At 34.0% G+C, this 25,371-nt stretch overlaps 2 protein-coding genes across 2 annotated transcripts in view; both read left to right on the plus strand.

Moving 5' to 3' along the window:
• The window catches only part of LOC306850645 (ryanodine receptor 3), a 174,514-nt gene extending 157,625 nt beyond the window's left edge, over positions 1-16,889 (plus strand). Inside the window, 15 exon segments of the mRNA XM_079386378.1 lie at positions 125-299; positions 1,000-1,086; positions 2,823-3,005; positions 3,082-3,212; positions 3,378-3,420; positions 6,070-6,197; positions 7,306-7,366; positions 7,826-7,972; positions 8,059-8,193; positions 9,413-9,569; positions 10,809-10,873; positions 10,948-11,048; positions 11,293-11,344; positions 12,703-13,353; positions 16,343-16,889. Of these exon segments, the coding sequence (XP_079242504.1) occupies positions 125-299; positions 1,000-1,086; positions 2,823-3,005; positions 3,082-3,212; positions 3,378-3,420; positions 6,070-6,197; positions 7,306-7,366; positions 7,826-7,972; positions 8,059-8,193; positions 9,413-9,569; positions 10,809-10,873; positions 10,948-11,048; positions 11,293-11,344; positions 12,703-12,798 (1,561 nt within the window). The 3' untranslated portion in view covers positions 12,799-13,353; positions 16,343-16,889.
• Positions 16,890-19,864: 2,975 nt separating this feature from the next.
• Positions 19,865-23,753, plus strand: LOC306850629 (uncharacterized protein). The gene is made up of 5 exons (XM_079386351.1): positions 19,865-20,412; positions 21,440-21,733; positions 21,845-22,496; positions 22,999-23,267; positions 23,374-23,753. Exons 1-5 carry the CDS (start codon positions 19,995-19,997, stop codon positions 23,658-23,660), a joined length of 1,920 nt encoding a protein of 639 aa, XP_079242477.1. The 5' UTR covers positions 19,865-19,994; the 3' UTR covers positions 23,661-23,753.
• Positions 23,754-25,371: the final 1,618 nt, after the last annotated feature.

Genomic DNA, 25,371 nt, shown 5'->3' on the forward strand with positions numbered 1-25,371 from the left:
GTCTGTGTGTGTCTGTGTGTGTGTCTGTGTGTGTGTGTGTCTGTGTTCACGCGTGTGCGTGCGTGTGTATGTATGTGTGTGTGTGTGTGTGTGTGTGTGTTCACGTGTGTGTTTACGTCCACAGTGTGGAGGACGGAGAGAAGAAAGACCAGGACAAGGGCAAAGAGGAGAGTGTGTCAGACTCGCTGTCAGACGAGAAGAAGCCGCTGAAGAAGAGACGCGGTCCGAGGAAGGAGCAGGCCGAGGCCTTCATGGCCGCGTTTTTAGCCGGTCTGGACGTCTATCAGACCAAAACCCTGGTGAGGAACGTCAGATTTCTTTATATGTGACCCCTGGAGCACAAAAGCAGTCATCAGTAGCACAGGTATATCTGTAGCAATAGACAACAATACATTGTATGGCTCAAAATTATACATTTCTCTTTTATGACAAAAATCATTAGGATATTAAGATCATGTTCCATCAAGATATTTAGTAAATTTCCTACCGTAAATATATCAAAACTTCATTTTTGATTAGTAATATGCATTTCTAAGAACTTCATTTGAACAACTTTAAAGGAGATTTTCTCAATATTTAGATTTTTTTGCTCCCTCAGATTCCAGATTTTCTAATAGTTGTATCTCAGACAAATATTGTCCTATCATAACAAACCATACATCAATGGAAAGATTATTTATTCAGCTTTCAGATGATGTATAAATCACAATTTCACAAAATTGACCCTCACGACTGGTTTTGTGCTCCAGGGTCACTTATATCTTTATATAAAACTCATGACTAATTCCACACAATCCTCATGAAGAGAGGCTCAAATGTATTTGGAGAGTGTTTTGTCTGAATAGTGCTTCAGAACGTTTGGATGAGGAGTTTAGGTCACTGAAGGTTTCTCGTTTACCTTCCTAATGACTCGTGTAAATGATGTGTTTCTCCATTCGTTAGACTGAAGAGATTCTGAACCCACAGTCACTCAAACACTAAACATAACTCTGTTTTCAGAATTATCTGGCCAGAAACTTCTACAACCTGCGATTCCTGGCTCTGTTCGTGGCGTTCGCCATCAACTTCATTCTGCTCTTCTACAAGGTGAGCAGAGATTTGATACAACAACTTTAAACATTTAATTTCATCTTTACCTCCCTTTTGTCTGATGGTTTTGTTTTTTCCCCGCCCTGTATGTATCTAAACATAGAAATAGATCATAAATAAAAAAGCATGAGCACGTTTGTTTATCTATTCATTCATTCATCATTACTTCCCATTTGTCTGTTATTTTTTTAATTTAATAATGATTTCTTTCACTGTATGTTTAAACTCATAAAACATAAATAACTACATTTATTTTATTTATATTTATTGATTATTTATGTAATTTTATCCCTTTTGTCTGAATTGTTATTTTTATTTTCTCCTCTACATACCCTGTATATACACTGCCCTCCAAAAGTTTGGAAGCGCTCTAGAAAAGTGGGGTTTTGGACAATATTGGCATGAATCCTTTTTAATTTGTGATAATTTTGCACTGATAAGGACAACACAAACTACGAAAACATATTTTATTACATAAACAGTTTATACATAGATAAAACTTAAATTTTTGATTCATCAAAATATCCAGCATTAGCAGCTATTACAGCTCTGCATAATCTGGGCATCCGAGCTCTCAGTTTATTCAAACATTGACTTGATCCTGTATATTACTCCAAGCCTCCTGAAGGATTGCCCAAAGATGATTCACACTGGTTGGACACTTCTTATGGACATCACGGTCCAGTTCCTCCCATAGTAGCTCAATTGGGTTGAGGTTGGGTGATTGTGGAGGCCATTCCATGACAGACATGATGCCAGCTGACTGATTCCTCTCCAGATAGTATCTGCACAGCTTGGAAGTGTGCTTGGGGTCATTGTCTTGTTGGAAGGTTTAGAAAGGCTGGGGTGTTTCCACTTTTAAATAAAAACATGAGCTTACATGTATTTATATATTTATTTGTAATGTATTTAATTATTTATTTATCATTGCTTCCCTCTTGTCGGAATTATTTTTTATTATTTAGTAATTCATTGATTTGTCCCCACCCTGTATGTATCAAAAAATGATAAATCATAAATCTAAAAAATATATTTTTTTACATTCTTATTTATTCATTATCTCCCTTTTGTCTTTATTATTATTATTTCGTTTTTTTTCTCTCTTCCCACCCTGTATGTATCAACAAATTACAAATAAATCATAAATAAAAAAAAAATTAAATCACATTTATTTATTTATTTATTTGATTTTCATAATTACCTTTTGTTTTGTTTTTCTTGTTTTTCTTTTTCTACCCTGTATGTATAAAAAAAAATAGAAGTGTTTTAAAAAAAAACAAAAAACATAAGCCCACATTTTTTATTTTATTTTTGACATTATCTTCCTTTTGCCTGAATTTTATTTTTTTAAACAAACAAACAAAAAAACACCAACGTAAGCCTACATTTTAATTATTTTTATTTTATTTTTGTCATTACCTTCCTTTTGCATAATTGTTTTTTTTTTTTTGTGGTACATTTTTTTTCTCTTCCCACCAAGTATGTACCAAAAAAAAAAAAAAATGAAATCACATTAATTTATTTGATTTTTATCATTACCATAATTAAATATTTAGTAATTAATTGTTTTTATTTTTCCACCCTGTATGCATAAAAAAAAGAAGCGTTTTTTTTGCCATTATCTTCCTTTTGCCTGATTTTTTATTTTTTTTTCTTGTGGTAAATTCTTTCTTTCCCTACACTGTGTGTATCAAAAATGCTAAATGCGTGATAAAGAAACATGTTGTGTGCAGGTGACCGGTGAGGACTCTGATGATCTGGACCCGTGGACGCGGCGAGAGGAGGAGGATGAAGGTGTGGTGGAGTATTTCGTTCTTCAGGAGAGCACGGGTTACATGGCGCCGGCCCTGCGCTTCCTCGCCGTCATGCACACACTCATCTCCTTCCTCTGTGTGCTGGGATATTACTATCTGAAGGTGCTGATTACCCACGAGTCATGTGTTTGTGAAGAGCTCATCGGCGCAGCTAAACCTCTTCTTCTTCACTGCTCAGGTGCCGCTGGTGGTGTTCAAGCGCGAGAAGGAGATCGCACGCAAGCTGGAGTTTGATGGGCTCTACATCACCGAGCAGCCGTGTGATGATGATATTAAAGGCCAGTGGGACAGACTCGTCATCAACACGCCGTGAGTCTGTCGTTTGACATCACAACAGCACTGATTCATTCAGCACGTCCTCATGAGACGGCTCTTAAATTGAGTTTCATGAAGGAAAGAAAATGTATTTGCATTGTCTGATATTATGTGACCGTGTCCATGAAGAATTAAACACGGTTTGTGTGCTTTGGGCAGGTCTTTCCCCAACAACTACTGGGACAAATTTGTCAAACGGAAGGTAAGTTTGATGAAGTGAGAATATGAAGGGTTAATCTCATGAATGAATACCCAGGTCACATTTCAAGAACAACAAACAATCTCTCTCTCTCTCTCTCTCTCTCTCTCTCTATATATATATATAACTATTATAATTATTCTGCATAAAGAAAAAGAACCCTACAGTATTTTAGTACTATTAAAGGATTAGTTCACCCAAAAATGACAATTCTGTCATTAATTACTCTCCCTCATGTGATTCCAAACCCGTAAGACCTTTGTTCCTCTTCAGAACACAAATTAAGATATTTCTGATGAACTCCGAGAGCTCTCTGACCCTCCACAGACAGCAAGGATCCGAACACGATCAAGGCTCAGAAACGTAGCAAAGACATCATTAAAATAGTCCATGTGACATCAGCGGCTCAACCGTAATTTCACAAAGATACAAAAATACTTTTGTTTTTTTATACTGAACTTTAAGGATGATTCTCAACTATGTTATAAATAAATAAATAACAAAATGATTTGATATACCATTTTGTTTTATGCAATATGTGTGTAAAAATGTCCATAATCTGGTTTTCCCATTAAACACAGTGTATCTATACTGTATCTAATTTGCATATTAATGTGTTGCTGTTGGGACAGTGTGTTGAAAAAAGAATTGTCATAATGGGAGTAATAATTGGCCAGATTTTCATAATAATATCTAATATTTCATAAGAAAATCAATTTATAATTAATTTTCCTATTCTATTGCTATGTCTCCCAAAATGCATAATAAACATAATTTTAGTCCCGGTGTCCTCTACAGTGGACATGTATGAAATGATGCCCTGTTTCATAACAGAAAGTCATATTTGAATTGAAAACCCATAACATTTTCCTGAAATGTTGCTTTATGACAAACAATTTGAAAATTATTCAGATTTAAATGACAATTACAAAATATAATCATATTTCCATAAGGATGTAAAATGTTTCACTAAATTATATTTAGCCATATTTAAAGAGCTAGGAGAGGGTGTGGTCCTGGTGAAACTGCCAATCATTTAATATCTCTGTAAAGCTCTGAATGTGCTCTGTACAGGACATCCAGACTTATAACTGTGACACGTGAGGTCTCAGAGGAATACACTGAAATAGAATGTCCACTACAGAGGCAACAACTCCAGAGCTGGGTCTCATATATATATATATATATATTGCATAAAGAAAAAGAAGCCTATAGTAGAGGTCTGCATTGGGTTGGGATCGCAATGCAAACGCAAATCTCACAGGAGCGGGCGCTTTTACCTTTACTGCGGGTGGGAGTCCGCCCAGGGTTGCCAAGTCCACATTTATTCCGCAGATTTGGGCTACATTTACACTGTTGCCACAGGTTGTTTTTAGTCCATGGGTTAAAGCGAACCCCCCCCCCGGAAGGATGGAGGGTGAAAAACTGCGGAACAATTCACTATTGGGCTGGTTTTGTTTTCACTGACCTGGCAACCCTGATCCCACTGTCCTGTCATTTGGTGCATAACACGAATGATAGAGTAACATAAACACTAGACTTGCTGCGGTAGGTGGTGTTACATAGTGTTTGCTCGTACACCGATTACATTCCTTGCCCACCGCAGCATCACCCGTTTTTAAACATGGAAGCTGTTTTCTGTGAATGTGTGAGACTAGGGAAATAACGAGAAGCATATTGTTATCATTTAGTCAAGGGCGTAGAGTTTAGTAGAGATGCTATGATGTCCCTGCAATATCCAACAACTACTAAATTGTCCCTAGCAATAATTTTAATTAATTTTGAAATATATGTGTATGTAAGCACTATTGTTGTAATTTGTGCTGCATCTGAAATAGATCACACCATTGATATTACCTGAGAAGAAATACGCCAGAAAACAGTTAATACACGCGTGGAGTAAGATCCTATAAGAGCCGAAGTGTTAGAAACATACGAGCACAGTTCAGCTGAATGATAAAGATGATCCTCTTTAACTATAGCTTCCGAAGTCCGATATCTCTTATGACGCTCTGACATGATTCCACCAATATCAGTGGCTTCTAAATGGTCCCTAGCTAAAACATTTATTTAGTACCTGATATATGTCCAAAGTAATCAATGTTGAATTGAATCACAAGCTTATGAATCAAATTGTGACAGTTTTGTCAATACCAGCCAATACCAATTATTATTATTATTATTAATTTGCATAAAGAAGCCTACAGCATTTGCACTGATATTATTATTGTTATAACAAATAATCACATTTAAACCTCATGATAATTACTGTACAGTAATGAAAGTAATGCATATCATCCTGTCCATACAGAATATTTGATTTAAAATTAACATCAACTAATCATTGTGTTATTTATTTGTTTGTTTGAGCGGTTGAAAATTTAGGTGAGCATGTTTAATTATGAAAAGTAATGTTACAATACAAAAAATTGCAGTAGTTCTAAAAATAGGCTTTTTTTTCTTTTATGAAAAATCTTTTTTTGTTTTTTCCTTTGATTTTGGGTTGAAATATAAGCTTGTTTGTGGTAGTTTCATGAGATTGATGATGATGATGATGATGATGATGATGAAGATGAGTCGCGTTGTAAAGATTCATGTGGTCATTCCTCAGCGCCGTGTCGTCATATGGATGTTGTTCTGTTTGTGCTGCAGGTTATTAATAAGTACGGCGATCTCTACGGAGCCGAGCGGATCGCGGAGCTGCTGGGTTTGGATAAAAGTGCTTTAGACTTCAATCCGACCGAAGAGACGGTCATTAAAGACGCCTCGCTGCTGTCCTGGTCAGGAACCGCATCATCTTGTTCTCATTATTACAGGAAGCCTTCAGCTGATGCATGTTTGATTGATTGATTGTGTAATCGCATAAACTACCTCATCTGTGATTTGATCAAATCTCTGTTCTTTCTCAATCATAATCATAGCAGACCAGCACTTCTCAGTCTTTGGACTCTAGATCTCTTCATTGAGACTATACCCAGCATTCATGATGACCAAGCTGCTTTATTTACAGAAACTTGGACTTCTAATAGATGAAAATAATTCAGTGCTGTCAAACGATTAATCGCATCCAAAATAAAAGCTTTTGTTTACATAATATATGTGTGTATACTGTGTATATTTATTATGTTTATATAAATACAAACACATGCAGTATATATTTAAGAAAAATATGTTTTGTTTATATATTAAATGTATTTGTATATAATTTAAAATATAACTAAATTAATATATAAATGTATAAACGTAAATATTTTCAAAATGTATACTGTATGTGTGTGTATTTATATATACATAATAAATATACACAGTACACATACATATATAATGTAAACAAAAGCTTTTATTCTGGATGCGATTTAATCGTTTGACAGCACTAAAATAATTATATACGTAAATAATTATGTAATTACAGAAGTTTCAAGAACTGAATTTTCTACTCTTTTTGACATTAATTTACATGAGTTTTCCAGTTGATCATGATTACTGGATTTTTAATTATTATTATTTTTTACTTACAATAAGCTAATTTATATTCATTATAGAAATTTCCATGACATTTTCCGTGACAAAATTATTATTTTTATTAATTTATTTATTTTGGTACATACATTTAAATTTTTTTATTGTATTTATTTTATTATTTTATTTTAAATAATGATTTAAATCCAGGGTTTCCATAGTTCCTAAAAAATATATTTTTGAGGTGGTTGAATTAAAATAATTCAAATGTATATTTAAGCTTTTTTGTCTTGTTTTAAATCATTTCAAGCCCCTTGGAGGTTTGTTGACGCCCTTAGTGGGCCCAGGACCTGATTGAGAACCACAGTAGCAGTCTTATGCTTGTAGCTCTAAGAGTGACTCTGACTGCAGACGTTCTGTGTTCTTCAGGTTGAGCTCCATTGACACCAAATATCACGTGTGGAAGATGGGCGTTGTGTTCACTGATAACGTGAGTGTGATTACTGTTTCACGAGATTACAGGACTAGTTCAGTCAAAATAACACTGTGCTGAAAGTGTTTACAATCCTTCAGTCTAGTCAAGATCAGGATGAGTGTGTTTCTTCATCAGGTTTGTAGAAATGTGTCTCTGCATCAGTGTCTCAGCAATGGATGCTCTGCAGTGAATGGGTGCCGTCAGAATGAGAGTCGATGATGAGGATTTGTGTGAGCTTTTGTGTTCTCCAGATGTTAACTGATGGACTGGAGTGGTGTGGATTATTGTGATGTTTTTATCAGCTGTTTGGACTCTCATTCTGACGGCACCCATTCACTGCAGAGCATCCATTGCTGAGACACTGATGCAGAGACACATTTCTACAAACCTGATGAAGAAACACACTCATCCTGATCTTGGATGAACTGAGTGAGAGCACATTTCCAACACAATTTTCCTCTTGATCTGTTGCAGTCGTTCCTGTATCTGGTCTGGTACACCACCATGTCCATCCTGGGACATTATAATAATTTCTTCTTCGCCGCTCATCTGCTGGACATCGCCATGGGCTTCAAAACGCTGAGGACCATCCTGTCCTCCGTCACACACAATGGCAAACAGGTTTGACTGCAAATGTTGTGGTTTTTCTTCTTTATTTTGATCTTTTGAACAGTAATCATGTTAAAGAGTGTGTGTGTGTGTCTCAGCTGGTGCTGACGGTTGGGCTGCTCGCTGTGGTTGTGTATCTCTACACCGTCGTAGCGTTCAACTTCTTCCGCAAGTTCTACAACAAAAGCGCTGACGAGGACGAGCCTGATATGAAGTGTGATGACATGATGACAGTGAGTGATTCCGATTCACAGCATAATATTAGGGCTGTTGATTTAAATTAACAGAATTAATTAGCTGTTTGAATGAATAGTGAGTCAGTGATTCAGTGACTCGTTCACAAAGACAGTCACATGATTCATTTCTGAATGAATCAGCTCTTTAAATGAATTGAGTGAGTCAATAATTCAGTGACTCATTCATAAGACAATCACCTAATCCATATCTGAATGAATCTGCCGTTTAAACGAATCGATTGGGTCAGTAATTCAGTGATTTATTCATAGACAATCACATGATTCATTTCTGAATGAATCAGCTCTTTAAATGAATTAAGTCAATAATTCAGTGTCTCATTCATAAGACACTAATTTTTATTCATATCTGAATGAATCAACTCTTTAAATGAGTTAAGTGAGTCGATAGTTCAGTGACTCATTCATAGAGACAATCACTTTATTCATATCTGAATGAATCAGCCGTTTGAAAACAAATTGAGTGAGTCAATTCAGTGACTCGTTCATAAAGACAATCACATGATTAATTTCTTAATGATTCAGCTCTTTTTAAATGAATTAAGTCAATAATTCAATGACTCATTCATAAGACAATCCTTTGATTCATTTCTGAATGAATCAGCCGCTTAAACGAATCGAGTGAGTCAATAATTCAGTGACTTATTCATAAGACACTCATTTGATTCATATCTGAATGAATCAGCCATTTAAAAACGAATGGAGTGAGTCAACAATTTAGTGACTCGCTCATAAAGACAGTCACTCGATTCATTTCTGAATGAATCTGCCGTTTAAAGGAACCGAGTGAGTCAGTGATTCAGTGACTCATTCACAAAGACAGTCACTTGATTCATTTCTGAATGAATCTGCCGTTTAAACGAATCGAGTGAGTCAGTGATTTGGTGACTCATTCATAAAAAGTAATTTGTATCATTTCTGAATGAATCAGCTATTTGAATGAATAGGTTGAATGAATGATTCAATGACTCACTCATTAAGACAGTGACTTGCTGCCACCTACTGGCACTTTTTGTAACGTCTATCCAATGCTTTTCTCATTTAACACAATAATGACTTTAAATGATTTTTTGTGGGGAATTTCCCAGACTAAATTGATGTGCGATTAACATCATGTGATTAGATTTAAATATCTTAATTACTTGACAGCTGCATGTATAATAGAATCACAGACAGACCGTGTGTGTGTGTGTGTCAGTGTTATCTGTTCCACATGTACGTGGGCGTTCGCGCCGGAGGTGGGATCGGTGACGAGATCGAGGACCCGGCGGGCGACCCATATGAGCTCTACCGGATCCTGTTCGACATCACCTTCTTCTTCTTCGTCATCGTCATCCTGCTGGCCATCATACAAGGTGCCATTCCCTTCATGCTTTAATGCATCTCATGCATGCGATTAGACTGTATAGTTAATTAAAACTGAAACTAAAATTAAAACCATTAAAAAAACTTTCATTACTGGGGGGAAAAAATCATTTGAAGTACTATAATAACTAAAATTACAGCTGAAATAAAAGTATTTAAAAAACATGTAGACATACAAAAAAACTAAAAGTACAACAAAATTAATAAAACTGTAACATTAAAGTAAAAATGAAAAATATGAAAACAAAAACCTTATTTAAAATATTAATAAAAATATAACAATAACATTATCTGTGGCACTAAGATAACACTGGTCTCATGTTTAAACAGTGCTATTTTAGTACTTATTAATATTTTGAAATACTTTTTATTTAATATTTTCAGTTTTTATTGTAATTTTTAAGTTTTAGTAATTTTTTTAATATGTCTATATTGCTTTGAATTTTTATTTCAGTTTTAGTTTGTTATTTTAGTGCATGATAAACTACATAAAAATGAGATGTAGCTGAAAACGTTTATTTCAGGTAACTTTGTTTTTTAAGGGTATATGTCTATATAAGTTTTTTTTACATTTATTTCAGTTTTAGTTCTCGTTATTTTAGTACATCAAGTTCAAATAAATGAGAAATGTTACCTTCAATATGTTGAATGTTAAAATGTGTTTATCTTTGATTTCAGTTAATGTGCATTTTATTTCAGGTAACAAAAATGTTTGTTTAATAGGTCTGTGTAGTTATTTATTATTTTTATTTCATTTTTAGTTATTTTAGTACATGAAATAAAAATATCTGCCAATCTTGTTTAGACTTTGAATTAAGATGATTTTTCTTACTCCATTGGCAGATATTTTTATTGTTTTAAGCAAAAACGAACATTTTGATTTTCAGAAAACAAGACAAAATATCTTAATTCCAGAATTTGTAGAGATATATACTAGCAAACAAGACAAAAATACTAAGGACGAAAATCATTTTTTGCAGCGTATTCATAGAATATCCTAGAATAGCACAGTTGAGTACACTTGAGAAGCACTGAAGAATCATTTTGAGTATATTGAGTACAAAAATAGAGCTCTTTAAGTACATTATCTTAACCTGGGGTATTATTTGTCACGTTGTAAGATGTTCCAGACGGTTTAACGAGTCTCCTCAGGTTTATATTGCGTTTGTAAACGCAGTGAATTGTCTGTGATGTACAGAAGCTAACGCTGAGTGTGATGTGTGTTTGAGGTCTGATCATCGATGCGTTTGGAGAGCTGAGAGACCAGCAGGAGCAGGTCAAGGAGGACATGGAGGTACAGAAACACACTCATCATCTGTCCGTCTGTGTTCAGATCAGCTGATCTCTCACGTGTGTCTCTCCTCACAGACCAAGTGCTTCATCTGTGGAATCGGGAACGAGTACTTCGACACGACGCCGCACGGCTTTGAGACTCACACCTTACAAGAGCACAACCTCGCCAACTACCTGTGAGTGACGACAAACCCTGTCTCAGTCATATGCATGGCTAAGAACTTCATTTGAACAACTTTAAAGCTTTCAGTTAAAGGTTTAAAGTCAGTTTAAAGGTTTCAGGTTCAGTTTGAGTTTTAGTACTTAAATTTAAACTTAATTTCAGTTAATTTTTCTAATTTTCATCTAATATTTATGTTGTTTTATTACTTACCGAAAATAATTGTGAATAGTTTTAGTTCTGATCTGTTGATTTTCCAGATTTTTCTTGATGTACCTGATCAACAAGGATGAAACAGAGCACACTGGTCAGGTACGTTCTGAGATGATCATCAGATATTATAATAAGAAAAACTGTTTTATTATGCACCATTCTTATACCCAAAGTGCTACCAACATGATACATGAATTCATAAAAAATATAAAACAAATAGGCATAAATTTGAGATTGTTTATTAAGATTAAGTTCACATTAACTTTATTAGTGTGTTTGTGTTAAATCAGTGTCATCCAAATGGATGGGTGACATTTTATATGCAATTAAAATAGAGAAATCTTAAATTTAGGCCTAAATATTTTTCTGAGTGTTGGATGTGTTCTCAAAACGATCCCATTACAGTCCTAATGGAAGTAAGCAGGCAATAACTGCATGAAATCATTCTGTTGTTGATGTGCTTGAGATGTTTGTCGTCTGTGGATGACGTTTCTGCAGGAGTGCTTTATTTCTTAAAACAAATACATTTTATGATATAACAATTGTTTAATTTTAAAATCATTTTAATTAATTTAATTAAAATAATTTTTAATTAGTTTAATTTAAATCGATAATAAATTTAGCATTTTATTATTTAATTAATTTTTAGTACGTTTTTTCATTTCGGCTGGTTTTATTTCAAAAATATTTATTTTGATTGTTTTTCAGAAAATATTAAAATTTTACATTGATTTAATATTTTTTGTTTTACTTTTATTATTTTTTAGAAATATTTTAATTTAACATTATTTAATATATTTTGAATAACGTTAATTTGTTTTTATTTTAGAAAGTTTTAATTTGACTTTTTTAATTCATTTTTACTAAATGTTTTATTTGATTGCTTTTATTTTAGAAATATTTTAATTTGACATTTTGATTTAATTAATTTGTGTTTTTTTAAATTATTTTAATTTGGCATTTCATTTAAAAAAATGTTTTATTTTTCTTTGTTTTTTAATATTTTAATTTGACATTTTATGATTAAATTAATTTTTGTCTTAATTTTATTGTTTTTTGGAATTATTTAAATTTTTATGATTTAATACATTTTGTAAATATCTATTATTTGATTGTTTTTGTTGTAGAAATATTTAAATTTTACATTTTGATTTAATTAATTTTTTTAAATCATTTTAATTTGACATTTCATTTAATAAATTTTGGTTTTATTTTTGTTTTTTAAAGAAATATTTTAATTTGATATTTTATGATTGAATTCATTTTGGTTTTATTTTTATTGTGTTAGAATTATGTTAAGTTTTATGATTTAATACATTTTGTAAATATCTTTTATCTGATTGTTTTTATTTTAGAAATATTTAAATTAAATAAAATTTTTACTAAGTGTTTTCTTTAGATTTTTGTAACTATATTAATTTCACGTTTTCTGGTTTAATGAATGTGTGTTGCTGCAGGAGTCGTACGTGTGGAAGATGTACCAGGAACGATGCTGGGATTTCTTCCCGGCCGGAGACTGCTTCCGTAAGCAGTATGAAGACCAGCTGGGCTGATAGAGCCGGGTTTTCTGTGCCAATTCTCTCTCTTTAAACCTTTCTTTTCCTCTCGGTCCCGGAACAAAAGACAGAACAGCTCAACACGTTGCCTTCTTGGAGCCCAGAAGCATTGCACAAGGTTTTATCCTGTTTTCTGAGGACCTCTGGGGTGAGTCTGCACCCGTATCTGCACAAGCGTTTGGAGAGCATGATGCCAAAATCACACTCCCTCGGATCCCCTTCCCGCTTGCCGTAGAGACGAGGAGATCGACTCAAACCTTCGTCAAGTGCCTTACCTCCATCACATCTGAGCTATGCAACACTGGCGTGGAGGTCCGATCGTGTTCCTGTCTCTGGTTTCCGATGGAAAAGCTCTCGTTTGGCTGTTTGTATGTCGTAGCTTTGCTGAATTGTGCTTTTGTTTTGAAGGACAAATAAAGATATTGATGCAATAAATCTGTTCAGTGAAAGCAGCTGCTCGTTTGACATCTGCACACACACGCTTTGAGTGGTTTGTCTGTTAGAAAAGATGCTTTCTTCCTTCATCTGGCCAGCGGCGCCCTGCATTTACAGGTAAATAGAGCAAACTTCATATGAGCTTAAACTCTTGAGTAAACTCGGCCGTGACATGGATGCTTACAGCAGGGATTCAATCATTTAATATCACATTCACATGTTTACGGTTCTCTGATGATGGTTAATGGTTGCATTACACGCAGGTAAACACATAGAATATTTCTTATTTTTATATTAAGAGCCTTTAAAAATATATATTTTTATGATTTATTCATTTTATTTTCATCATTTCTTTAATTGTTCAGTTTTTTATTAGTACAATTTAGTTTTAGTGTTTTTATTTTGATTGGTTTTATTTAAAAAAGACTGTTTTAATCTTACATTTATGAATTATTTAATTTAAAGATACTTATATTTTGATCGGTTTTTTTCTGAAATTGTTCTAATTTTATATTTTTAAATTTTATCAATTTAAATCTAGTAATTTTTCATGATTTTTATTTAGAAATATTTTCATTTTATGATGTAATCAACTTTTATATTTTAATTTTATTATTTTTTATATTTATAAGTATTAATTTGTTTTATGTTCTTTATGGTTCAATATCTTTTTACATTTTTATAAACACATTTTTAGTGTTTTATTTCGATTGTTTTTATATAAAAGGCATTTATTTTAATTTTACACTTTTATGATTTAATTTGTATTACTTTATTTTGATTGTTTTTATTTTAAAATTGTAGATTTTATGATTAAATGTTTTTAGTAAGTGTTTTGGTCCATGTATCTTCTGGTCAGTTTACTTTGTAATAAAAAAGAGAAAGAGAAATGAGAACCTTTTTTTTTTTTTTTTTTTACAGAAATGAACCGTAATTAAGCAAGAGATTCTGCTTTAATGTTTGTTTGAATGAGCAAAAAAGCACAAAACTCGGAAACTCTGCCATCTCCATGTTTACCATGGTTTAACCATAGTATAGTATATAGTATATCTTATATAAAAAACTAAAAAAACGTGGTTGCTACACTTCTACTACAGGCTAATAAAGCCATGGTTCATTTTCTTAAGAGATTTGTATTTGTGTGTTCTCTTTTCTTTTTGTTTTTTTAACTACTGCTTTAATGGTTTGATGTAAAATAAATCAGAAAATAAATAAATTCAAGAACCCGCTACGAAGTGCCGTCCTGAATCAAAGGATTTGTGATCCGATTGGAGCGCTTAACTGATTCAGAGTTTTGAAAAGCTCCGTTCCACCCATCATTAAACATACAATCAATCTCAAAATTATTAACTTAGCTACTTTTTTGAATGGCTTGAAATGAAATCATGAGTTTGAGTTTGAATCAATCGGAGCGGTTCCAGAATTAATTTCATTGCTCAGTCATGTTTACTGGAGCAGCTCGCTAGTTTTATGACATTAACTGAAAAAGTACGGGAAAAAACGGGAAAAGGTATGATAATATCCATATTTTCATTCCAAAGATAACATCCAGCACAAATGACCAGAAGGTACATGGACTGCGTTTTTCTTTGAATTTCCTTTTTTCCATTTTAATTTGAGATTTTTATAATATTTTCATAATTTCTAGCATTGATCCACTCGTGTATGGAAGCATATGTGTAGCTAAATTCAATTTGAAATGTAAAATGGCAATGTATTTCTGTATTTAAATGTACATTTTCCCATACATATGTGCAACATTTAGTGCAAAATGAAAATTCAATTAAATTAGCCATTTTCTACACTAGTTTTAATATGCAAATTAAAAACATATTTTAAAGCTTTATAAATTGCTAAACTAAAATGTAAATATATTTACCCAAATTGAATAGATATGTTTAACATGTCCAAGCAAAAGGGAGCAAAAAGGTGATTTAAATGCCTTTTTTTCCCTTAAATGCATTGACACTTACATATATGACGTTTCAATTGCATTTTGATGAAATACCCTGCGATGAATATAGTTTAAGTCACTGTGGATTTGAAAATGCATTCCGAGCCGAGCACAGCCCCGAGCTGTCAATCATTACATCAAGGCAGGGCTCGGCAACAGGTCAATATTCACCATTAACCAAACGCTTTTCACCTGCCTCAACATCTCTCACTGTTTGCACTCGGATTGATGCACAGAAGCAAACAGACAGTGCTATTCTAAAAAAAAAAAAAAGACATTTAAATCACCTTTTTGCTCCCTTTTGCTGCAGCTTTGGCTCAGAATGCATTTTGAAACTCATTCTGCTACAATGATCCCGCAGTCTCCCGATGAACAAGCACTCCGAGTGTCCTACCCCTAAACCTAAATGCATTTAGGAAAAACAGCATTTAAATGATCATTTTGCTACAGTTTTTGCTTGGACATGTTAAACATATCTATTCAATTTGGGTAAATATATTTACATTTTAGTTTAGCAACTTATAAAGCTTTAAAATATGTTTTTAATTTGCATATTAAAACTAGTGTAGAAAATGGCTAATTTAATAGAATTTTCATTTTGCACTAAATGCTGCACATATGTATGGGGAAATGTACATTTAAATACATTTGCATATTACATTTCAAATTGAATTTTCTACACATATGCTTCCATACTCGTGAGCCGCTGCAGTATGTGGATCTGATGCTGTTTGTCCTGCAGCTCTGCTGTAATGATCCATGCTCACACACACACACACACACACACACACACACACACACACACACACACACACACACACACACACACACACACACACAGACAGACAGACAGACAGACAGACAGACACATACATACACACATACACACACACACACACACACACACACACACACACACACACAGACAGACAGACACATACATACACACACACACACACACACAGACACAGACACACACACACACACACACATACACACACACACACACACACACATACACATACACACATACATATACACACACACACACACACACACATACACATACACACATACATATACACACACATACACACACACACATACATACATTATTTAATGCATGTACTTCTGGCTTTTTATGACCTTTAGTGTGACTGCAGAATGACATCCCGATCATCATCAACACTGAGACGCTTGAGGACAGACAAGAGACCGATAGATGTGCTCAACAGAAAGCAGTCAATTATGATTTCATTCATTTTAGTAAGTGTACATATTGTTTTTTTTATTTTTAATATACACATTAATTTTACATTTATGATTTAATACCTTTTAGTAATAGTTTTATATGATTGATTTTTTAGCAATTATTTTAATTTTACATTTTTATGATTTATATAATTTTATTGTTTTATTTTGATGGTTTAAATTTAAAAATACTTTCATTTTACATTTTTTTAATTTTCTGGGTGTTTTATTTGATGTTGTTTTTAAGAAAAATTTTTAATTTTACATTTTTATTTAATTTGGAGTGTTTTGTTTTGATTTTGTTGTTTTAAAAAATGCATTTTAATTTTACATTCACTTTGATTTAATTCACTTTTGTGTTTTATTTGATTTTTATTTTAACTGTACATATTTATGATTTAATTGATTGATTGAAACGTTTATTTTGAACATGTAAATAAATATAGTCAAAACAAAACAATACAAAATAATTTACCTTATACATGTCCAAAAAGGAGTAGTAAGAAGCATAATCTTATTTAATCCTACCCCTTCTCCACTCCACGTTGATAATAATAATCAATAACAATAATCATCAAATCAACTTCATAACTCTGTCATCTCATCCTTGTCTTAATACACCCTTTTGACATTCCTCCATATATTTACAGTAAATATACAAACAAAACTCAAATAAACACTACGACTAAATAATCTGTATGAACACCTAATCAGCTCCGTTCTTCCTCCGGATACATTCTGAGAATCATACGTTTATACTGCTTCTTAAACTGGGTCACGCTTGGGCATGTGTTCCACAATTTCACTCCACATACAGAAATACAGAAGCTTCTTAATGTTGGACAAACATAAAGATGCTTAAAATTAAGGAACCATTTTTGAATATTGCCAGTGAGTAAATTATTTTTTGCTTTATACATTATTTGTGCTGTTTGAAAATGAACCAAAATCAATTAATTTTAATATCCTTGATTTTAAAAATAATGCATTTGTATGATCTCTATAACCAATTTTATGAATTATCCGTATTGCTGTTTTTTGCAACATAGATAATGATAATAATCTGCATTTATATGTATTACCCCAAATCTCTGAGCAATAATAAGTAATATTAATGCACTATTTAATTAATTTTAATACGTTTTTGTAAGTTTGTAAGTAACAGTATTTATTTTAATTGTATATTTTTGTGATTTAATTAATTTTTAGCATTTTTATTTCTATTTTTTATTTAACAGTATTTGTTTTAATTTTACATTTTTATGATTTCATTAATTTTTAGTATGTTTTATTTTGTCTCTTATTTTACCATATTTACTTCAATAGGAAATTTTTTATGATTTAATTCATTTTAGACATACGATAGAATATAATAAAATAATTAGTAGTAGTTTTCTAATTAATAAATAATATTTATTAATGCATTCATTGTGGTACTTTTTATTTATCACTGAAATAATTTTTGAAGTTCAATTTAGGGAGAATCAAGAAAGAAGGGAAGAGAAACAAACTGGTTTCCCAGAAGAAAAATTTGTTTTTACATTTTAAATGCATTTTACTTGGTATTATTAATTTGTTACATTTATATAGTGCTTTTCTGGATACTCAAAGCGCTTTGCATGGAAGGGGGGAAAAGGCACATAATATATCTGCTATATATGTGTTAGTTTAGTGATCTTTCATCAGTATGTCAGCCTTGTTTTGTGCAGCACAGATCAGCTGTTGCAGTGTTATAAATAACCTGATGGAGCTCAGATCTGCTCTAGTGTCTCCAGAGTCTCATCGACCGCTGGTTTCTTAAAGGTCTCTCATCACACGAGGCCAAATTGACTAGTTTGCTAATAACAGAATGTCAGATTGGGTTTAATTGGAGCGTCAGCTGCTGCTGAGAGGAGAGACGTCTGAAGGAAACACGCCGCTGTCGCCTGCAGCCAAACACCAACCCGGACCAGACCAGACCAGACCAGACCAGACCGCCGGCTGTAATTAGGTTCCTGTGTGCTGCGGGGCCCGACGGCCCTTTAACAACATGCTTCACTGAGCATCTGCGACTCCAGACGCGCTCCAGTCGTTACACAAGGTCACAAATATCATCAGACACAGTCAGACTGACCAGAAGAGAATCTGCTCTCGTTTGACAGATCAATCATGGGCAGGTTGTGTCATCTTCAAAAACCACCAGAAAATATGACTCCGATGACATTAAATACCGTTCATATGCAGTCCGGATGAATATGACCCGAGCTGAACACGGTGTGTTTATCCAGCTCTAAAACTATGCTTGTTTTTATGGTCATTTTAGTTTCATGTGCTTTTGTCATTAGTAGTTATTCATGAATAATTAATCAAATTATAATAATTATAGTTACTAGTAAAATGTAAGTAAATATAGGAAATATAAGAAAAAAAAAGTAAAATAAAGAATTTAATTTAGCTTTTATTTCATTTTAATTTCAGTTTTAGTTTTTCAGTATTTAAGCATATTTCTATTAATTGCCATGGCAACATTTCTATTTATTATTATTATTATTATTATTATTATTACAGTTTCATGTAGGTGTGCTAAAACCAGTGTTTATTTTTCATGGTAATTTTTAATTAATTAAATTACAAGTAATATAAGTAACATACAAGTCAAATAAAATAAAGAATTAATTAATTTAGCTGCTATTTAATTTTAATTTTAACATTAATTTCAATTAGTTGCCAAGGCATTTCTATTTTTTTTTTTTTAAGGTTTAAATTTTTTATCAGATATTTATGCATACATTCGTAGGCTAATATTTCTAGGTTTTATATAGGTTTTTCCATTTTTCATCTAATATTTTTAGACATTTCTATTACTGAAAACAGTTTGTATAGTTTTAGTGAATTATGTTTTTTATTTTGATGGGATTGCTAAAATTGTTGGTGCAAACAAAGTATTTGTGCCATCTAGAGGAAAATCAAGCAATTAGTTTATTCTTACATCGGCTCTGACAGAAACAGAATAATAAATGTAGAATCAGCCCAATGTAGTGAACTTTCTGGAGTCCTCACAAACATGACTTAATTTCGACATCACTGTCTTATAATAATTAGTTCATTCAGTGAAGGATTCGTGATTCAAATGAATCATAAGGAGCTGTTCAAAGGAGTCATTTGTTCGTGAATCATTCACAAACCTGCTAAATGTGCGGAAGATGGACCGCAGCAAACGCTGACATAATAAACGCGATAGGAATTATAGTTGAAAACCGCTAAAAAATATATATTGTATTTTATTATTTATTGTAAATTATGTATTTTCTGATATAATGAGCGAATCAGAGCCGCTGCTGTTTATAAACATTCCGCTTCCATGGCAACTGTGGAACGCCAGCGAGACGCGTGATGAAGTCACAGACTCGTTCTATTAAAAGGCCTCGCGCTCGCAGAATCTCTGTAGTTGAGTGAGAGTCTAAAGAGATAAAGTCTGCGAGAACAGATCCAGATATATTCCATCAGTACAGACAGAGTGTATCAGATACAGTTTAAACTGGCATTCTCAAATACAAATGATTGATTTGTCAGTATGAGAACACCAGACACAATGTCTACAGAGGCAAGAGAGGTGATTCTGGAGGTTTACATCAACGGCGCCTTATACTATGCTTACGGTTGCTTCCCATTAGATGATAAAGATGTGCAGCTGGAGTTTGAGATCACCGACGCCATCTATGACCTTATCGGCCGCAGCGCATCTCAAGACGTAGATGTGAAGCTGCAGGTCGTGACGAACGATCAGGTCTCCATCAGGTACTGTAGTCCAGGAGAGATGCGTCTGCAGCTGGAGATGAATGAGAATGACGGCATCTCGGTCTGTGACGTGAACGATTTGCTGCTGGAGATGAACGAGAACGACGGCATCTCAGAGCTGAAGAACCCTACGCTGGTGATCTACGCTGAAGATCTGAACAAGCCAGCTGGAGTCGAGAAGAACCGCTCAACAGGTGAAGACATGTCTTATTCATGTTTGTTTGTGTAGTTAGAGATGTTTCTGATAGTGTATTATTATATTGGCTTTTCCTGCTTAGATATGTTAGTCTTACACTTCTCTGACACCCTGATTTTCCAAGAGTAACACCTCCTTGAGCTTTCAAGCTACAACCACCAAATTTGGCATGAACCTTCAGGCTGGTCTGAAGTTTGTTGCTGTATCTTTTCTAACTGATACGACTTACGGAATTGCTGTAACCGACTTCTAAACAAGCGCAAACTCTGATTTCCATTAAGGGGGTGAAAACTTTTGCCCCATAATGACTCGTTTAGACTTTATCCACCAAACCTGGCACAGTTCTTCAGAATGATCTGAATTTTGCTGTGCTAATCAGACTTATAGCTGACTTCTAAACAAGCACAAACTCCAACTAGATTTCCAGTTAGGGGGTGAAAACTTTTGACAGTAATGTCTTGTTTAGAGTCTATCTATCTATCTATCTATCTATCTATCTATCTATCTATCTATCTATCTATCTATCTATCTATCTTCTAAAACCTGTTGAAACGTGCTAGAACTAGCAGAGGACTCTTAGGCCCGGTTTCACAGAAAGGGCTTAGGTTAAGCCAGGATTTGGCCATAGTTCAATTAGACCATTTAAGTAGCTTTTATAAATATGCCTTAGATAAAAACATTACTGGTGTACATCTTGTGGCAAAACAATGAATCTGACATATTTTAAAATCACTCAGTGCAAGTTTCTTTCAGTTGAAATAGCCCAGACATGCATTTTAGTCTGGGACTAGTCTTAAGCCTTGTCTATGAAACCAGGGTTAAGTGGTTTTTAAAGGTCTAATTGGTTTTTGATGTGGTTTCTTAGCAGTCATATGAGGTCTAATGAGGTTTGAAGTATCTTTCTCACTTTCTCGGAATTGTCTGAGTAAAACCTTTAAACTTTTAGAAGTTATTTTAAACTTTCATACTAGACTTTGGTCAAGTTTGTTAACAAACTTCACTTATGTGTTTTCCTCGTTTTTCAGAAAGCACTGTTAGGCGGATGCTCAAGAAAATGAAGGCATTCTCCCAACGAATTCGTGCATTTCCCCAGAGAAAAACGCAGAGGTCTGTTGGGCAACATGAAGTGGATATTCTGGATCCAGAGGAATCGTGTGTCCCAGATCCCGAGCCAGAACCTGAAATGGATCTGGTCGATACCGAGCAATTTTGTAATCCTGAAACGGATTTGGTTGCTCCCCCTGAAACGGATCTGATTGCTCCTCCTAAACCTAAACTGGATGTGGTTGGTCCAAAGGAATCGTATGTCAGCCCAAAAGGTGAAGAGATGCAAATAGAAATGTCTTCTTACAATTTGGACTAATTTTTCGTGTTTAATCTGGTTAGAGATGGTTCTAATGCCACATTATTTGTTTTTCTTCTTTTATCAGAAAGTACCAAAGCGATGAAGATTAAGAAAGTTCATGGCTTCATCATGACCAAGAAAGCAGAATATGTTGCAGTGAGGAACATAAAGAAAATTAGCATCGCAGCATGGCCTGAGATGGACCTGAGCGTTCCTAAACCAGAACCTGAAGAAGATCTGGTTGCTCCTTCAGAACCTAAATGGGATCTGGTTGATGCAGTGGAGCTGTACTCTCCGGGTTCAAGCGTTCCTGAGCCAGAACCTAAATGTGAATGGGATCTGGTTGATTCGGTGGAACTTTATGGCCCAGGTCCAAGCGTTCCTGAGGAGGATCTGGATGATCCTCCTGAGCGTGAATGGGATCTGGTTGATTCGGTGGAATTGTATGCCCCGGGTTCAAGCATTCCTGAGCTGGAATCTGAAGAAGATCTGGTTGATTCAGTGGAGTTGTATGTCCCGGGTCCAAGCGTTCCCAAGCCACAACCTGAATGGTATCTGGCAGCTCCAGTTGATCCAAGTGTTCCTGAGCTGGAATCTAAAGTGGAATCTGAGCTTTCAAGGATGGAAAACTACGTCCCTCTAAATGTGTTCCAACTGGAGGATCGTTTGAAGAAATGCACACTGCTCAAAGAAAGACATGTGACTAACGTCTGGCCCAGGGTCTTCATCGGTGATGAGTAAGTCTACAACACAACTGTATTTCTCTCATTGTTCTGTCATTTGTGACCCTGCAGCACAAAAGCAGTCATCAGTAACACAGGTATATCTGTAGCAATAGACAACAATACATTGTTTGGGTCAAAATTATACATTTCTCTTTTATGACAAAAATCATTAGGATATTAAGATCATGTTCCATGAAGATATTTAGTACATTTCCTACCGTAAATATATGAAAACTTCATTTTTGATTAGTAATATGCATTGCTAAGAACTTCATTTGAACAACTTTAAAGGAGATTTTCTCAATATTTAGATTTTTTTGCTCCCTCAGATTCCAGATTTTCAAATAGTTGTATCTCAGACAAATATTGTCCTATCATAACAAACCATACATCAATGGAGAGATTATTTATTTAAATTCCCTTATGACTGGTTTTGTGGTCCTGGGTCACATTTATTCTACATGGTAAATCCTCTTTATGAAAGACTAACCCAGGCCGTTGTGTTCTTGTGCAGAGAGATCGCAACAGACCGAGATGCGCTGAAGGAGATGTGCATCACTCACATCCTGAATGCTGCAGCCCCAAAGAAAGACCTTAAGTACTACTTGGGAACATTTAATGATGAAGACATAGGAGGATCGGTCAATACAAGGGCCAGATATTACAGAGGCTTGAACATCAATTATTACGGCTTGCCTACAGCAGACAGATGCTGTTCTGACATCAGCGAGTACTTCATGCCAGCTGCCAAATTCATTGACAAGGCCCTGGATAAGCGAGCGAGTAAGCCGAGACACACACACACACACACTGCATTCTCATCTTTTATCAAGTGTTTTGCAGTCTAGGAATGAGTTTTCTGACCGTCTTTCTGTTTTTGTTTCCTCAGGTAAGGTGCTGATTTGCTGCAAGCAGGGTGTCGAGCACTCAGCGACTCTGTTTCTGGCGTATCTGATGATCTGCTATGACATGATGGTGGAGGAGGCTATTGATCACGTCATAAAGTCGAGACGCATCAGGCCCCCCAGAGACGTCCTGAAGAAGCTGATGCTTCTCAATGCTGACCTTGTGCAGCAGCGAAAACTAAAGCTGCAGGACATAAAAGCAGGCAGAAATAGGAAAAAATGGCAGCTTAAAAAAAAATTAGAGCGTGGATATGAAAAAATGCACAGATAAAAACAAAATAGAGCACAGATAAAAAAAAAAATAAAAAAAAACTGAGCATAGACAAATAAGTTCAAATAAAATAGCACAGATAAAAAATTGAGCAAAATTAAAAAATAATCATTTAAAAAAAAAAACTCTTGCATGTAATTAAAATATTGAAATTGATATTTTTTTTTAGTACTTTTAATTATTTTAATTATTTAATTATTTTTATTATCATTTTATTATTTTTATGTATTTCTTACAGTGCAGATGAATAATTGCACAGATAAAAACTAGAGCACATAAAAAACAGCAGATGAATAAGTCAAAAATATATAAAATAAAAATAATGTAATAAAATATATATATATAGTAAAAATATATATATTCATAAATGTGAGTAAAATCAGAAATCATTCAAATCAAATCTCTGCACATAGTTGAATAAAACATTAAAAATTTTATGAAGTGCTGTTGTTGTCAGTGTTCCTGATTTCTGAATTCCATCATTCGTTAATCAGTTTATGATATGTTTGATTTAATACTTGTTTTTACACCAAACACCATCTTATCTAAAAACAAATACCAAGCTTGCATAGAAAATAAAAAGTGTTTTTTTAGAAATTAGACTTTTCCAAAATTTGAAGCTTTTTGATGCTTTTATTTATCCACCTTATTTTTGCCATTTGGAAGTTATTTTCTGTGCTACATGTTCCTTCACAAATCATTCTAATATGCTGATTTTCTGCTTATTAGAATGATTATTATCAATTCATATTTCATATTTTTGTGGTAAATGATACATGACCATTCAAAATATGTTTTTAAAAAGATTCAATCCATCAAAAGTGCCAGTAAATATTTATAATGTTACAAAAGATTTATATTTCAAATAAATGCTGTTCTTTTGAACTTTCTATTAATCTGTGAATTCTAAAAAATAAAATGTATCAGTTTCCACAAAATCAGTATATTAAAATGATTTCTGAAGGATCATGTGACACTGAAGACTGGAGTAATGATGCTGAAAAAAATTCATTACAGTTTAACAGATATGCAAATAGAAAATAGCTAGTTTACATTAAAATTAACAGTTTTTACTGTATTTTTGATCAAATAAATGCAGCCTTGGTGAAATTAAATTCTGTTAATCCCAAACCATTGAACACTAGTCTAAATGAAAATAAATGAGCTGCACAAACGTGTGTGTGTGTGTGTGTGTGTGTGTGTGTGTGTGTGTGTGTGCGTGCGTGTGTCGTCTTGTCTGTGTGTGTGTGTGTGTGTCGTCTCGTGTGTGTGTGTGTGTGTGCGTGCGTGTGTCTCGTCTGTGTGTGTGTGTGTGTCGTCTCGTCTGTGTGTGTGTGTGTGTGTGTGTGTGTGCGTGCGTGCGTGTGCGTCTCGTCTGTGTGTGTGTGTGTGTGTCGTCTCCTCTGTGTGTGTGTGTGTGTGTGTGTGTGTGTCGTCTTGTCTGTCTGTGTGTGTGTGTGTGTGTGTGTGTGTGTGTGTGTGTGTTCTCTATTTCAGTCCCATCCGATGGTTGATCCTGTGGGTCTGCATCAGTCTGCTGTGGGTTAATGAAGGTTTAAATGTCACTTACAGCCTGAAGGAAACACTAGAAAACGTTTGATCAGCATCTAATCAAAGCATCAGTTAATCAGGATTACAGCTTTAATCGAGGTTTAATTGTGAAGCACAGAATGCGTGTAATCATGTTACTGCAGCAGGACACATGAGCCTG

The sequence above is a fragment of the Barbus barbus genome (assembly GCF_936440315.1).
Source record: "Barbus barbus genome assembly, chromosome: 30".
Classification (NCBI taxonomy): domain Eukaryota; kingdom Metazoa; phylum Chordata; class Actinopteri; order Cypriniformes; family Cyprinidae; genus Barbus; species Barbus barbus.

Bases quoted from the DNA above. Each gene is read 5' to 3' on its own strand.
- LOC306850629 (XM_079386351.1), top strand. From the start codon at position 19,995: ATGAGAACACCAGACACAATGTCTACAGAGGCAAGAGAGGTGATTCTG. The intron at 22,497-22,998 runs GTAAGTCTACAA...GTTCTTGTGCAG, and splicing joins AGGGTCTTCATCGGTGATGA to AGAGATCGCAACAGACCGAG. The intron at 23,268-23,373 runs GTAAGCCGAGAC...TTGTTTCCTCAG, and splicing joins GGCCCTGGATAAGCGAGCGA to GTAAGGTGCTGATTTGCTGC.